This window comes from Empidonax traillii, unplaced genomic scaffold (assembly GCF_003031625.1).
Source record: "Empidonax traillii isolate 1590-97213 ecotype Southwest subspecies unplaced genomic scaffold, ASM303162v1 scaffold413:size1348891, whole genome shotgun sequence".
NCBI lineage: Eukaryota > Metazoa > Chordata > Aves > Passeriformes > Tyrannidae > Empidonax > Empidonax traillii.
Window position 1 is genome coordinate 841,429 of NW_020955606.1, and position 15,540 is coordinate 856,968.

General features: G+C 40.1%; 1 protein-coding gene across 1 annotated transcript in view; it reads right to left on the reverse strand.

Moving 5' to 3' along the window:
* Positions 1-14,840, reverse strand: part of WWOX (WW domain containing oxidoreductase) — a 485,627-nt gene extending 470,787 nt beyond the window's left edge. The window contains exons 1-4 of the mRNA XM_027893942.1: positions 14,709-14,840; positions 12,483-12,547; positions 11,159-11,216; positions 9,943-10,121 (exon numbers count right to left, since the gene is read on the reverse strand). Coding sequence (XP_027749743.1) covers positions 9,943-10,121; positions 11,159-11,216; positions 12,483-12,547; positions 14,709-14,815 — 409 coding nt within the window. The 5' untranslated portion in view covers positions 14,816-14,840. The remainder of the gene's footprint in view (positions 1-9,942; positions 10,122-11,158; positions 11,217-12,482; positions 12,548-14,708) is intronic.
* Positions 14,841-15,540: the final 700 nt, after the last annotated feature.

The following is a 15,540-nucleotide window of genomic DNA, read 5'->3' on the forward strand; positions in this document are numbered from 1 at the left end:
TAAAAGAAGTAAATTCAATAAAGAGGAATACTTCATCCAAGGCAGAATAATTAAAAGACATACTGTGCTGTCAGCTAAAGTGCTAGATCCTCCTAGCTTTAATCTCAAAGTCATTTCATGAGAAATGCTCAGCGTTATGTAAAGATACAGAGAAAGTACTACAACATAAACTGGACCAATTTTTTTTTTTTCTTAAAACAAACTTGATATTTATTTATATCAGTTACACAGTGAAAGATTTTTTATACGTATGTTAGACATTTTACAGATAAATAATAAAACAAGGTTCTCTCCTAAACAGGTCACAGTTCATCTTATTAAAAAAAAAAAAAAAAAAAAGATGTCTTATAGAAATAAACATACAGAGACAGGTCCTGTTCTAAAGAGCTCACAGTTTGTATCACAGGGGAGAGGAACAGATGAGCAGAACGAAAATTAAAACAATGCCACCTGATTTCTGGCAGTCACCACCCACCTCTGCCTTTGGGCAATACGAGATAAGACAATTTGCTTAGTTTGGCAGCAAAGGAAGGTTTTGATACAGGGAGTCATTTCAGGATCCTGTGAAAAGAACTGAATACGGGGCAGACGCAGCTCAACTGGTCTCTCTAGTTCAAAAGTGGCAAACCTTTTGGGTGTGCTTTAAACTACGAAGGGAAGAGGGAGATGGGAAGCTGTTAAGTAACCCAAATGATCCATCATGTGGTTCCGACATACAAAGTAAGGCAGGAGATGGAGTTCTGAAACAAAAGATGAAGAATAAGAACAGTATTAACAAAAAGCATCTCTACACACATAAAGCAAGGAGAATGGAAAACAAGCAAGAATTAGAAGTCATTGAATTATAACATAAGGCCATGGGCAAAAAAAAAGAAAAAAAATCAAATACAATTTTGCTACACTTTCAAGAAGGATATGAAAACATGTCATGCCTCATCTCACACCAAAATTAGGTTGTTTTTATTTTTTTAGATGACATTTAAGGTGTAAGTGGTAACAGCCAGAACACCAGCAAACCTCCCTCAGGAGCTCAGTGACAAGAATCTTCTAAAGCCAAGGACCAATTCTAAGCTGCAGGCTGTATACCAAGGTTTTTTTCATCTTCCAAGAAGTTAGACCTTGCCAGTCTGGGGCAGGGGATGCAAAATCCAAAGCCTATAGAACTCTACATCAGTAAAACAGGAAAACCTGCCGGGTGAACAAGCATCCTACACTTCCAAAACCTACTGGCTGTGTGACAACATTGTTCCCTGAAATCTTGAGTCACAATTTGCAACCTTACCGTGAATCAGGTAAAAAAGGATCACTCCTGCTGATAGCCAGAATGCCAGTGTGCAATAGTTCACTCAAGACCACCCAGAAGTCAGACTGTACAATTCCTGATTTCATCTCCAGCCTGCCTTGTCTGTGACAACTTAAATGAGCAAACCTTGGTTCGTGTGTATAAAGTCCAGTGAGTGATATTTATTCATCACATTACCTCTCTTACCATCATGAAGCCTATCTCTGCATCCCATTTCTAGATACATAACTTGGTGTTTTGCCAGAGATGAGTGTTTCAAGCACCAAAAGCAAGGAACAGAATCAGGAAGTCTCGGTCCATGTTCCTTTGACCACAGATCAGATTCAGAAACAGATCACAACCTTCACTGGCTCAGGATGCCAGAAGTGTGCTGCCAAGTAGGTCATGCACGTTTTTATGCACTCCCCTTTGCTTAGCAAGGCACAAAATGGTCCAATTTTACCTTCAGAATTAAAAATCCTTCAACAAGAGTAAGTTTATACCCCTCAGCATCTGCTTGCAGCTGGACACAGACCCAAACAAATACAGCACTTCTCAAAAAAAGCTTTTTTTTTCTTTTCTAGTTGCCATATTTTCTACTCTTAATATATCTTAATTACTCCTTCTGCTGAAGAATTAGAATAGCCTTCAGAGAAGTGTATTTTTTATCCTGTGACAGAACAATCCAACTCCCACTTCAAACTGGAACATGGACATAATCTGTAAATTTAGGTCCTTTACTGCAGCCATATGTTGCTCCACAAGTACAATAAGACCAATAACACATTTCTCAAAATCCTAAGTAGCACATTTAATGTCTGCAATGTACAAATGTGTAGAAGCAAGTCATGCTGCTCGTGCTTGCCAACGGCAGAAGAGGAATGTAACCAAAATCTCTCGTAATACCTGACTCTCTGAATACACAATATGATGCTGTTTCCTCAGCTTGGTTCTGATAGAGGAGAATTAACAAACTCCCTTGCAAACTTTTAAATAAAAAGTGATTCTTCTGGGGCAAAGCAGCTTTTTGACCAATCATCACAAGAGCAAAATGCCCCACGAGTTTTATGATTTTAATACAGAAAATAAAGGAAACCCAACTAAGAGAACGTGCTGTTAAAGCTGCTTGGATGAAGAATAAAGAATGAGGAGACACCAAATGTACCTTCTACAAAGATAACATAACCTGGAAAAAAATATGAAAAATTTCTAAGCAACACTCACTTTTTCAGAACCTCGAGTCACAGGGTATGAACGAGATTTAAATAAATACATCCAAAACTGAACTGTGACAATTCCTTGTTCACACAGATATTATTTTACTATCAAGGAAAGTTAACTTCACTAGTATTTTTAGTACAAAAAAGACATTAACTAAGAATAGGAACTTAGTGACCAAGGCAACTATAATTAAATTAAGGAAAGGAAACAAAATGTATTACTATAGAACTATTCAGATTTGAAGACAGACTGTAGGGAGTTTTCTGAAGCAACAGATGAAGTCCTGAAAACCACCACTTGGAAGGACAGCAAGAAATCAAAACCAGTCGGATGTTACAGGAACAAAAATACTGAGGTTAGAGAGCTGGATAGGCGGCTACAAAGATTTAAAAATATGAGCCAATAGAAAAAAAAAACCAAACAAACAAACAGAAAAAGGGGAAGATTAACAAAAATTTTTCACTCAAAGAAGGAAAATAAAAACAACAGAAAGGCATAAGTGTGTGGTCGGTAACAGAGCTAAAAACTGCAAATATCAGTAACTAAAAAAAAAAACAAAACAAAAAAAAAAAAAGACAAAAGTACTTCTGGTTTTGATCATCTTCCCCTGCTAAGCCAGAAACATCATGTCCATAATGTACACCTATAAGCTGTAACCAGAGCTGACAGTATCTAGAAAATTCCCTACAAGTCTGAAGCTACTGGGAAACAGCACACGTTCAGCAACCTCTTCCAAAACAATACAGATGTACATGAATTCAAACAACTCTTGCAGCCCAATTAGTTTTCAAAAGATGAAGACACAGGATGATAGAGTAAGCTCGATGCTGCAGTGAGACAAACCGAATCACACAACAGGTTTTTCACCTCTGGACTACGAAATACGCGTAAAATAGCGAGAAAAACCTTTGCCAAATCCAGTATTTCAAAAGGCAGAAAAGCAATCAAGTTTAGACTCACTGAAATGACTTTTTAATTCTTAGAGAACAGACAAGAAGGTAAATACCACCTATTTAGAGGACTCTACAAATACGTTTTTCCCCCCTGTAAAACGACCGCCAGAAAGTACAACACCAGCACACAGCTCAATCCCACCCCTTGCGAAAAGATCCCTTTACAAGCAGTAATCATTATCGAACCTTTTAGCCCAGATGTAATTTCTTACATGTTACAACAAGTTTCACATGCATTGTGAATTTCAGCCAAGGTTGATGAAGTTCAATAACTTGGCTAACCAACCATGTGCACCGCTCATTACACAAGTAATAAATAGATTCATCAAAACGGACATGAAAAAGCAGTATGAACATCTGACACCATTTTCAGCTTACTCAATAAGAAAAATAAATTACAGGAAGTCCAAGAGGACCTCTCAATATTTACAAGTAAGCAGTTGTAGCTTTATGTAAAGCAGAGCAATATTAACGTGCCACAATATTCAGCCAGAGTTAAAACAGAGTGATGGCACCCATGGAAAATTCAATCACTGTTACCTGCCTCAATTTTTCAGAATACAGCAATGTAAATTAAAGAAAATAATATCAATCAAAGTTTTAAATAATAGCTTTTAGTAGTTTTTTAATTGTTTAAAATACGTCACTACTAATCCCTGACAGTTACAAACATCCCAACAACAGGAGGAGTTAAAAGTTCCACCCCCTACTCACGTTTCCCTCCAAAAAGTGTGCTTTTCTACATCAATTACTCAAATGCTCTGGCCAAAAACATCTGGTACAACAAAATTCATGCCTGCCACGAAGTTCTGGACTTGCACAAAGAAACTGCCTGAAAAATTTCTATGCAGACACCTAAATTTTCATGGTAGTGCTACTCTTGTGGTGTAAGGCAATCCATGCCACGTTCAGTCCACAGCACAGGGATAACAGAGCCTAAAAAATTCGGCCTTTAAATTTTCAGCATTGCATTTCCAGGAATTCTTCATTAAGTCAACAGCTTTTCCTCAAGACAATGAATGTTGGTTGAAGCCAGAGCAGCAAGAAAATAAAAGACACAGCTGCATACACAAAACCAAAACTAAATTAGGGCTGAAAGCTGATTTTCTTTTTCCCTTCATCTTCCCCACCCAACCACGTTTTAGAGGGGTTTAAAAATCAAATCTTCCTTGCTGGTGAAGGATGGCAGAAAGTCCCTAAACAACACAACTATGCTGGCAGAAGACCCTGCTGTAAAAATTACATCTGGAATGTTTTTAGTGGGTAACTTATTATTCTCCTGAGAGGTTATTTTATTCTACCAGGGCAGATCACACATCCCCCTGGTGCACCCAGGCTACGCTTTTCTGTTAACATCCTGTACTGCTTATAATAGTAAAACATGTGATACGTGGAGCCCAGAATTCACAAAAAATTAAAATATACATCAAGGAACGAGTCTTTCATGCTTTTTTTAAAGGCCCAATAAATACAAAAGTATCCCATGAAAACAATCCCAGGGACAGCCTAGGACTTGGCCAAGAAAAATAATCCAAGGTTATATATTGCTGATCTTTCTGTCTGCCTCACAATAAACTTTGAACCCAAAGCTCCATAAATAATATCCACTTCAGTTCTCCACACATGAAACACTTCCAGCACGAAAACAACCATGCAAAGGTTGGAATAGTTCGTTTCACCACAAGTTATGCTGGTTTAGTGAGAACATGAGATGCACCCCCTGAGCAAAACCCCAGCATTTCCCTTCTCTGTGCACCACCGAGATGACCACAGAATTAGCTACAGAAATTCCTCTTAATAAAAACAGGCAGAGGTTTTGGCTTATTAATCCACAGGAATTCATGCATTTATGAACAGTAATTTTGATTCAGATAACAAACTTTTCTCACTAAACTAGGGAAAAGACCATTCAAGAAGCATTGTCATGAGCTTGCTCCCCCCCATGGCACATCCCTTTTTCTGCTCTCAAAAGGGATGCAAATAATAGATAATTGCTAGAAAGGAAACACCTTGCTGTTTATTCATCATCATAAAACATAACAAAAAAAAGAAGTTCACACTCAAAAGTCAACACATGAATAGAACTGAGAGAAATAATAACACAGACCAAAACCCGACAGATGTATTTTCTCTGAGAGATTTTTTTTTTCCCTAAAAAAAAAAAAAAAGCAAATTATCCAACAAAAACAAGTATGGATTTTTTCAAGGTTGACAAAGTTCAGGTGTTCCAGAATAAGAAAAATTCCAAAACCATGTAAGAAATCATAAAGTGAGTCTGAAACAGAGGACTTTGTTGAGCAGTTCTGCTGCAGAAGCCCTGCCAGTTGCACACCCTTCAAATACCATTTCAAATGGAAATGGGCGAGAGAAATTAGAAAATAAACTTCGTACTTTTGAAGAAAAACGGGCATGTTTTTCAAGGAAAATTTGCCATCTAGCTCAAAAATAGAGCTGAACAAATCCTTTCTGACAGATTCAGACAGACATACGAGGGGTTAGACCACCAAACTCCAGGCAATACAGCGAAAGACGATGAACATATTTCAGACAGTCAGACTAATACTAATAAAATCAAGTCCTCGATGGTATGTGAAGGGTCTGTTTTATTCCTCCCATATGATCAGAGTTTGCCTTAAATGAGACCATTCACTGGTCTAATTAGGATTCAGCAAATGTTACTTTCTTTGTGAAGGCTGATGAAAGCAGGCTCAGTGAAAATGCTGTCGCCCACAAATAACCTCTGTAACTTCTGCAACTACAATAGTTCCCCATATTCTCAAAATTCTCTTCTCTGCAGGTACACAGCAGTCAATTTTTGACACTTTAGGAAGAAAAAAACATTCTTTTAATCATACATTTCTGATGTCCCCATTGCCAATAGATTTAGGGCATAGTGGTGAAAGCTAGGCAGGATATCTTAGAGGCCTTAAATAGTTTTCATAAGAAATTTAGGTAAGCTTTAAAAGTTTTATTTTTCTTCTCTTACTGGTAGTAGCTTAAATAGCCACTACTTAATTAGCTATTGCTTAATTGGCATAAGAAATAGAACAAAGGTTAACCACACCTGGCTTTATTCAGGCTCTGAAAGTAGATTCTGCTTTTTAAGTATAAGCAAGATTCAGAACAATATTATTACAGGAACAAACACTACTACACAGAGAAATGACAGCTCAGAAATCAGGAATTGAGGAATTCTGAAGCTATGCAATACGTCATTCCCCCACTAAACAAACTTTCCTTAACTTCTGTCAGTACGAAGTACAAAAGCAGAGTGTCAGCACAGCAGTCTGGCCACAAGTGTTGTATTGGTTATGGACAGGCTTACTTATTTTTATACTGCCTTGATAAGCCTAAAAAAGTAAAAAGGTACTGAAAATAGCTTCTTTTTTTTAATATAATAAAGAGATGAACAAAAAAAAAAAAAAAAAAAGATCTTGGGCTCTTCCTGAATTAATGTAAGCACTGTATGCTTCCTGAAAAGAAAGTACTCCCAGCTTTCCAATATTTTAAAGTTCTGTTTCCATCCTGACAATACCAGATCTTAGATGCTATTGGTAACAGAATTAACATAGGTAATCCCACATCCCAGACCACTAAAACTTTACCAGTCAGAGGGTCAGAAAAGTTTCCAATATTTTAGGGCCAGAAGGATTTAAGAGGGTACCCATTCTACATTGCTCACAGGTGTAAAGTGTTCAAATAACGTCCCATATAAGAGTGGTTTCAGAATGAGGTGCAGGTCATGCAGTGAAAAGCACAAGAGAAATTTCAGAGCTACATGGCTTGTATTTACCACAAATGCAGCATCATGTGCGAGCCAAATCTAATCATCTACCTGTTACAATGACGGTAATACGAAGTAAATTATCAAAACACATTTTGTCCTTCCATAGGATTCTGAAATATTACTGATACTTCACTACTCACGTAGACTCTCACAGTCACAAGTTAAATGCAACTGCACCCAATACAAAAACCAGAAAACACAGTAGTCTCAAGGTCATACACTGCATAACCCTTAAAACCAGCCAGAAATATTTATATCTATAAGTCAGAAAAATCACCGAACTGTCTCTCTGATATTAAAACCAAGTTATTGGGGTTTTTTTAAATATTTTCTTTGAGGAGATTGCTTACACGTACAGCTGAAAAATATCACACCTCAGTATAAAATTAAAACCTAGATGAACTGCTGATATGCTCTTGTAATTTCAAATTCTAGCCCTAATAATTAAGAATGCAAACAACAAAATTACAGGAGCAGTTACTAATAACAGGGGGGGGAAAAAAAGCACCAGGTCGCTTTTGTTAAGTCTTTTCAAAGAGCAACACAGACCTCTAGTGGAAATATTAGTGAGCACAACTTCACCCTACCAGCAGCAGGCTGGGGAAGCACTTTTTGTAACCCTGTGTGGAGACATTTAAACAGAAAAACAACACAGTCTTACTGATTTTAAGAGCACAAACTGACACTACTCGTGTTTAAATACACATGGAATAATGTGTTTGTAAAACCACAAGGACTGACAGTGCAAGACTGAACTATTCAGTAGGTCTGTCTTACTCCTTTTTACCGCACCAGCTTTACCGTGACCAAAAGTTACCTCAAATTCAAGTGTGATGTTCAGACTAAAATTTTGATTGAGCTTAAAAAAATAGACAAGAAAAAAAAAAAACCTCCAACACAGTCAGAAGAAAAAGCTTCCATAATAAACAAATAAGAAAATATTTTACTAATAACTCCTGATCTGCTATGATCTCTTCATATTGTAAGAAAGAAATAACTCATTAACCTTTTCCAAGTTGCTAATGCAAATTAATGAAGTGTTTATAAATCTAATTTTTTTGGTACTTTTCCCACCCCCCCTCACACTTTTTACAGCATGGGGGTGTTCTGAAAACACAGGAATTGCTTACTCCATAAAAAAAAGGACTCAGATAACCAAGTCTCAAGGAAACTTCAAGTCCTGCCAAAATTTGTGTCCAAATTGACTGGACAAGAACACCATCAGCCAATCCCAAGGAGGGGAGTGTTCCCTTCATGCAACACCAAGGATATATCTGTGTGTGTGTGGGCATGTATGTCACAAGCAAAGAAGATCTGGTGCAAGGATATGGTTCATTACTTGTGATCAACCCAGATTATAAACTAAGGGAGCAAGAGAGGGGAGAAAAAAAAAAAAAACAAACCTTGACAAAAGCATCACACATCTCAGATTAACATTTTGCCGTCATTTGAAACACTTTCAACTCATTCAGGGAGGCTGAATGGCAGCTCTGTTCCTGCTGGAGGCAAATCTCTTTGAGTCCAGGTAATTCTTAAACCGTTCAGAGACTGCAAAGCTGCATACAAAGCACATTCTGCTGCTGGATGCAAGGCAGAGACACGCTGTACCAAGAATTTGGAATGTAAACCTTACTAGAGAGCACAAATTCGTTGGAGACAAGTACAACACTTGCTGCCCCAACTGCAATGCCAGCCTGTAGTAGCCTATCAGGCAATGACAGCGGAGCATGTGCTGTTAAGAAAAAAAACACAAAACACAAACCACAAAAGGGAACAAAAGATCAGTGGTGACCTAGGATTTACACTGATTCCCTCATTTACCAAAAAAATTCAAATCTAACACCAAACCACTCCAGTGTTTTAATATTTGCGGCTCCTCCACAAATTTAAGTCACAGAAAACAACATATCCAGTGCAGGTTGCTGAGTGAAACTTCAAACAGTGTAGTAAATCAAGCTGGAGAAGGAATCCTGTCTTCTGAGGAGAAAAGCAAAGCCCCTAAACACAAAGCTTCATTATAAAATGAAACAAAAGCAGCTAATTAGACTCTCTCAAATCCTCACCAACTATAGAAGCAATACTACGTAGCAGATACCTAAACAAGCTGGGTGTCTGAAAGGATTTATGAACCTGTTAGACAATACAACTAATAGGGATTTCTAAGGGCCATAAATCATATTTCTTTGCCCTAAAGGAGCATCGAGTAAAACATTCTGATACAAGTTCCTCATCAAATTCACTTGAAAGCACCGTCAGAGATAAAAATTCCACAACCTCCCTGGAAAATCTTTGCCTGAGTTCACTTGCTGCCCTTAGGAAGTTTTTCTCAATACTTTACCTGAACTCCCCTGCAGTCTTAACAAACCTTTCTCCTTGTCATAGCCACCAAGATCATAAAAGGAAACCTCCCTCCCCTTTCACAATCATCCTTCATACATTTACATAATTTTAAATGCCTGCTTTGATATTTTTCTAGACAAAAATCAATTGTTTCAGCACTTGATGTCTTTCCCACAGCTCTCCTCCAAGCTCCAAATTTCTCCACACCTTTGTCAAAAAAAAGTTTTCTAACTAAGGGTTTTGCATGAAAAAAAGTGCAAATCAAGTTTGAAAACCAAAAGCACACAGATATTTAAACAACTAAGCAGCCAGTGAGACAAAGCTTGCCATGTTTTACCTTATGTGTCATGTTAACCTACCTATTCCTGAGTTTGCTCCCGTGATTATAACCACTTTCCCACTCAAGTCACGGCCCTGGAGTATTTCCATTGCAGTACTGTTTCCATCATATTTTTGTCTAGTAGTAGGTTTTGCTGGATTATCTTCAACTGTAAAGGCCAGTCTTGGGTCAAGGTAGGTAGTCCTTTTATTTATGTGGCTGCAAAAGAACACAAAAACTCAACTGCTTGAACCCTTCTGTACTCTGCATTTAGATTTTTAATGTATTTCAACCACTCTTGTGCACAATTCCAGTGGATCCTTTAAATTCCAAAAAAAATCAAGTTATTTTTTTCAGCTTTGTTAAAATCACTCCAATTACTTTTTTTTTAATCAAACATTTTTTCCAGGTGTGACAACATCCATTACTAATTGTATTCACATCCATCACAAGCCTTTCTGAACTTCACATGAACCCCTGACATAAAAGGCAGAATTCTGTCAGGTAAAAAAAGAAAAAAAATCTCACTATATCAGGGAAGATCATGTTCTCTTAGGAGGTCTACAAAAAGGAACCTATACTACTGCTTGAAACAATACACCAAGGGCAAATGCAGTTCAGTACTTTTTCCCATGAATTTCTTTTTATATGTGAATATTCTTTATTCTAATAAGTCAATTTGAGATAATTATCCCATTTTCACCTTGCCATTAAAAAGACACAAACAGAAACATGCCCAGAAATATTTCTCTGCTTCTGTGAACTTCCTCCCCTCCCACTTCCCCAAAACTCTTTGCTAGCTCTGTCCCTGTCCTCTTTTCTTTCTGTGCTTTATTAACCAAGTGAGTTAGAGCTGCAACAATTTTGTTTTCACCTTGTGTGTTTAAAGCATTAATTCAGCCTTAACAACCAGACACAAAGTTCTGGGTATGTTCCTAAAGTTACTGATACAGAGTTTATCCCTGAAGGTATACAAACAAAATGAGCCCACATAAACATGGCTTGAGGGTCAGCTCACATCCTGAGATGTGGATGTGCAAGTACTTCACCCAAGTGACTATTTCTGCGCACTTGGAAGAATTCAGAAAACCAGAAATGGGTGTTTAGACACTACTACAACTCGTGCATATGGATTCTGAAGCTGTACTTATTAATCTCTTTGTCTTCCCAGCTGATACTGTCACAGCATCATAACTCAAAAGGCAGCATGAAACAGTTGTCCTACTTGAACACATTCTACAGCTTGACATACTTACTCCACAAAATAGACTTGTCCATTTTCATCAGTCTCCTGCTCCCATCCATATGGCAGATCTAGGAAGCACATAAAACACTAACTTCATTTTCAGGCATTAGAGTACACTCCAATATGAAGTTTAAGTGATTTCCCAGACAGATGTGACACAATTCTGCATTATTTCTGCAGGTGGTGCACTACCTGCTGCACTTCAACATCAGAACTCGAAAGAAGGATTGCTTCCCTAATCACACAAAACTGCTATCTCATAAAAGTACAACATACAGGAGATCCCATACAAAAGTAACAAGTGGCAGATGAAGTACAATCTAAAAAACTCTTCGTACAGATTATCTCATGTTATAGCACAAACCAGCAAAATGCAGTCATTCTCTCTGGTACATACACATCTACACTGCTCATAGTTTAGTATCTACCCCCTGACAAAATAAAAAGGGAAAACCATGGAACTACATGTAGGAAAAGTCACACGTAACACGCACCAAAAGTTGAAAGATCACAACACTCAAGTGGGCACGAGATACATTAAATCAAACCTAAATGATTCTATGATTCTGTGAAGTTGGAAGGACATATAAAAGAACAAAAGTGACAAATCTTTACAAAACAAATTCTTACATAAAAGATCCCACCAAAGTTCTTAACAGATGGCATTCCCAGCATTGCTAACCACGGCTGAAAAGTACTCATTTTAATTCGATCAACACAAGATCTGCTGAAAACATTCCACTTATAGTCAGATGGCCAATGCCAAAAGAAACATGGTTTGCCAATAGTATAGTGCCCCCAGGTGCACCACACAGCAGCTTCTGGGAAGATCTCATTTAAGGCACTGATTCAAGGCCCTTAAGAAGTCATTTTCCTCTGGAAGTCTCCTGCAGCACTGTTTGCCTCCCATTCCAGCACAATCATTCAGCTGGGTTGGTGAAAACAAGTAAAACGAAAACTAACGAGACTTCCTTCTGCGCCAGGGATATTCTCTGAAAAGTAGAATTCAACTATAAATATTACCAAATAGACACCAGGAAATCAGAACCCAGTCAGAGAACTCCACACTTGGACCATATGCTTTACAAGCCACACTAAAAACAAACCCTCTGACCTGAAACGGTACTTTGGCTTTATGGAGCAATCCAAGAAAGCCATAAAACTGCAAAGTGATCACCCTACTTCAATCACAGAAGTAAAACCCCATTGAAGTCATCTGTGTTTTGCAAGCTCAGTTTGCCTAGGTGATCAGTGTCAACCAGAAGATCAAAATGAGACCAGCTGAAGGTCGTGGAGGGAATAATTTCAGTTCATTACAAAAGCTTAACACAAACCTCCTGCGACACGTTTCCTCTTCCCAGACTTAGGATGTTCCCACTGTGTTTTCTCTTCCAGGTGGCTGCAGGAAAAGAAAAGTTTAAGATTTTAGAAGATTGCCTAATAATCCAAAATATTGCCACAGTTCTGAAAGTAACTAACCAGAGAGCACAGGAGTCTATAAAAATTCAAATAAATATCTGACTTCCAATCTAAGTTTTGTGGCTTACAAGAAGAAAGAAAACCCAAAACTTATTAAAAACTAACATTAACAGACTCAGAAAAGAACTCAAAAAGATAGTGAACCTTGGTAAGAATAAGGTGTGGGGGGGGGGGAGGGGGGAAGCCCAAACTAGTAATAATAAAACTAGAAAGCTTTCAAATTACAAAAGCACCTTTCTAAAACTCCTGCCTAATAATATTGATTTGCAGGCTATAAGCTAAATAAATTGGATTTCTACATGAGCAATTGCAGCTTTGGACAGTTACGTTTATCACAGGCCTTAAATAGAAGGATATTTATTTAATATACTTGATAATGGTATCACATTAGTCTATCATAAGGTTTTCTGAACTACAGACTAATAAGCAAAGTGGTCTGCACATAAACAAGGTCTTAAGATACCCAAAGTGCTGAAACGAGGTTGCATATTAAAATCTTACCTTCCGTTAAATATTTTTAAATAACAACCAAGTTTTAATATTAAGAGTCAGGCAGGGATTACCTGAGTGTCCCAGATGACAGCTGCCCAAGTGTGAAATTAAGACTGGCAACAGCACTGTATAACATACACAAATAACCACTAACCCACAGGCCCAGTACCAGCAGCAACATGAGCCACCTTCCCTTCTTACAACAACCCCACAGTGTCAACATAAGGTATTACAGGAATCACAGCTGGGGGATCTGAGACCAAACAACTGCACCTGCGTGACCTGCACAAGCTGCAAGATATCTAACCGAATTACTGCAGCCTGACAAAGAAATGCCTGTCCACCTGTGTGCAACACCCAGCTCCCCATAAGCACCTTTAAAAGCCTAAAATCAAAATAATGCTATCCCAGCTAATGTTTGAAGTTCGTTTGTTGATGAGGTTTGAAACAAGTTTCTGGAATGTGAAGAAGTATCCCAGGTACAGAGCGTACATTAAAGGCAGCAACAGCGTAACACCTGTTCACGTCAAATATATTTTTAGAGACACTGGGGTAGATTTTCAGACACTAAAGATACATTCATTGTATGTCATTAAATCGAGTTGGTCCAGTTTCACAACAGTTAAGAAACTGGCCTGTTGAATTAATTGCACAAAAATTACACTCAGTAGTTATCTCATTAATTACTGTGTGGGTTTGCTACTTTCACCAAGTGATTCCTTTCTGTAAGAGCTTTTGAAATCGAAGGAAATACACAGGCACTTGGCCTAAGAAAAGCAAACATCTAGAGGGAATTTGCAGTGTTTACAGGCAAAGTGTGGATAAACAAAAACATCTTGTCCAGTGTTTGTAAAGCAGAACTTGGGAGGGAGATGCCAGCTCACCACAGGTGAGAATAAACTATACTTTCCCCCTTCTTGTGGAAGGGAATAAATTTTGTAGCTTTAAACAGACCAAAACATACCCCTAGACCTGCATGGCTAGAAAAACTACAAGAGAGGAGAAACTGTACAAATAAAACATTCCACTGAGTTAGGTATCTCTGTGGCACAACCCCGCCGTAACCTGCGAGGATTACAATCATTTCCAGTGGCACGAGCAGGTGATGCTGAATGTTAAACTTTCTCTATTGCTCAAGTTGTGGCATACGAAGAGGTGCGGGACCGCACGCACAGCTCCTAACTCCCGCCGGACCCCTCTCTCCTCTGCTCCTACACGGAGGGAAACCGAGAAACCCGCGATACCGTGCGAGGTTCAACACGGGAGAGCCGCGAGGTGCGCTGAAACAGCCCCGCGACGGCTCCGGCATCATTCCCACGCGGGGCGGGCGGCGCGGTGGCCCCGCACCGCACTGGGCTCAGCAGGGGCGGCTGCCGCTGTCCCTTGCCGGCTGCCGGAGCCCAGCCAACCCACGCGGGGGAAACCGAGCCCCACGGACGCCGCTCCAGCCCCGGGCAGATCGTCCGGGCGGGACGCGGCGGGTCCAGCCCCGCACCCGCCGCCCCGGGGATGGGGATGGAGCGTGGGGGGGGAAAGAGCTGGTGAACGGGCGGTCCGGGCGGGTTCCCCCCCGCGCCGCCTTCCCTTACTTGGCGTAGTAAACCCAGCCGTCCTTGGTGGTGCGCTCCTCCCAGCCCGGCGGCAGCTCCTCCTCGCTGTCCGTGTCCTCCAGCCCCGCGTACTTGAGCGCCGCCATGGGCACGGTGCGGGTCCCCTTCACGCCCCGCTCTTTCCGGCCCGCCCGGGCACCATGGGAGCTGTAGTTCCACGGCCGCCCGTGTCACAGCCCGGCCACGGAGGGGGGTTTGAGCCTCCCTGCGAGGGGGTGGTCCCGGCTGAGCCGGGCTCGTCGCGGGGATCTCGGCGTTCTGGATCCCTCTGCTAGGGTGCTGTGTCCCGTTCTGGCCGCCCCAGTACAAGACAGGCGGGGAGCAAGTGGAGAGGGTCCAGCAGAGGCCACAAGGATGATGAGTCTGAAACACCTCTGTCTGGAGGAGCTGGGCGTGTTTAATCCGGAGAAGACTGAGAGGGGATCTCATAAACGCATAAATAAATCTCATAAATATCTCAAAGGCGGGCACCAAGAGCTCTTCAGTGGTGCCCAGCGACAGGACAAGGAGCAATAGCCATGAACTAAAACACACAAGGCGTTTCACCTCAATATAAGAAAAAAAAAAAAATTTATGTTGAGGCTGTCAGAGCGCTGGAACAGGCATTCCTGGCCAGTGAATTGGCAGGAACCTGCAGTCACTCTGTCCTGGCAGCCCCTGCGCAGCTGTGACAGATGGAGGGGGGAATGGCTGTTACCATTGCTCAGCTGCTTTTGATTCCCATACCCGTGTGCTGACAAATTCCTGTCTATTGACATAACCAGACCTTGCAAGTATCAGCACTTGTATCAGTGCTGTTGCCCTTTGGCAG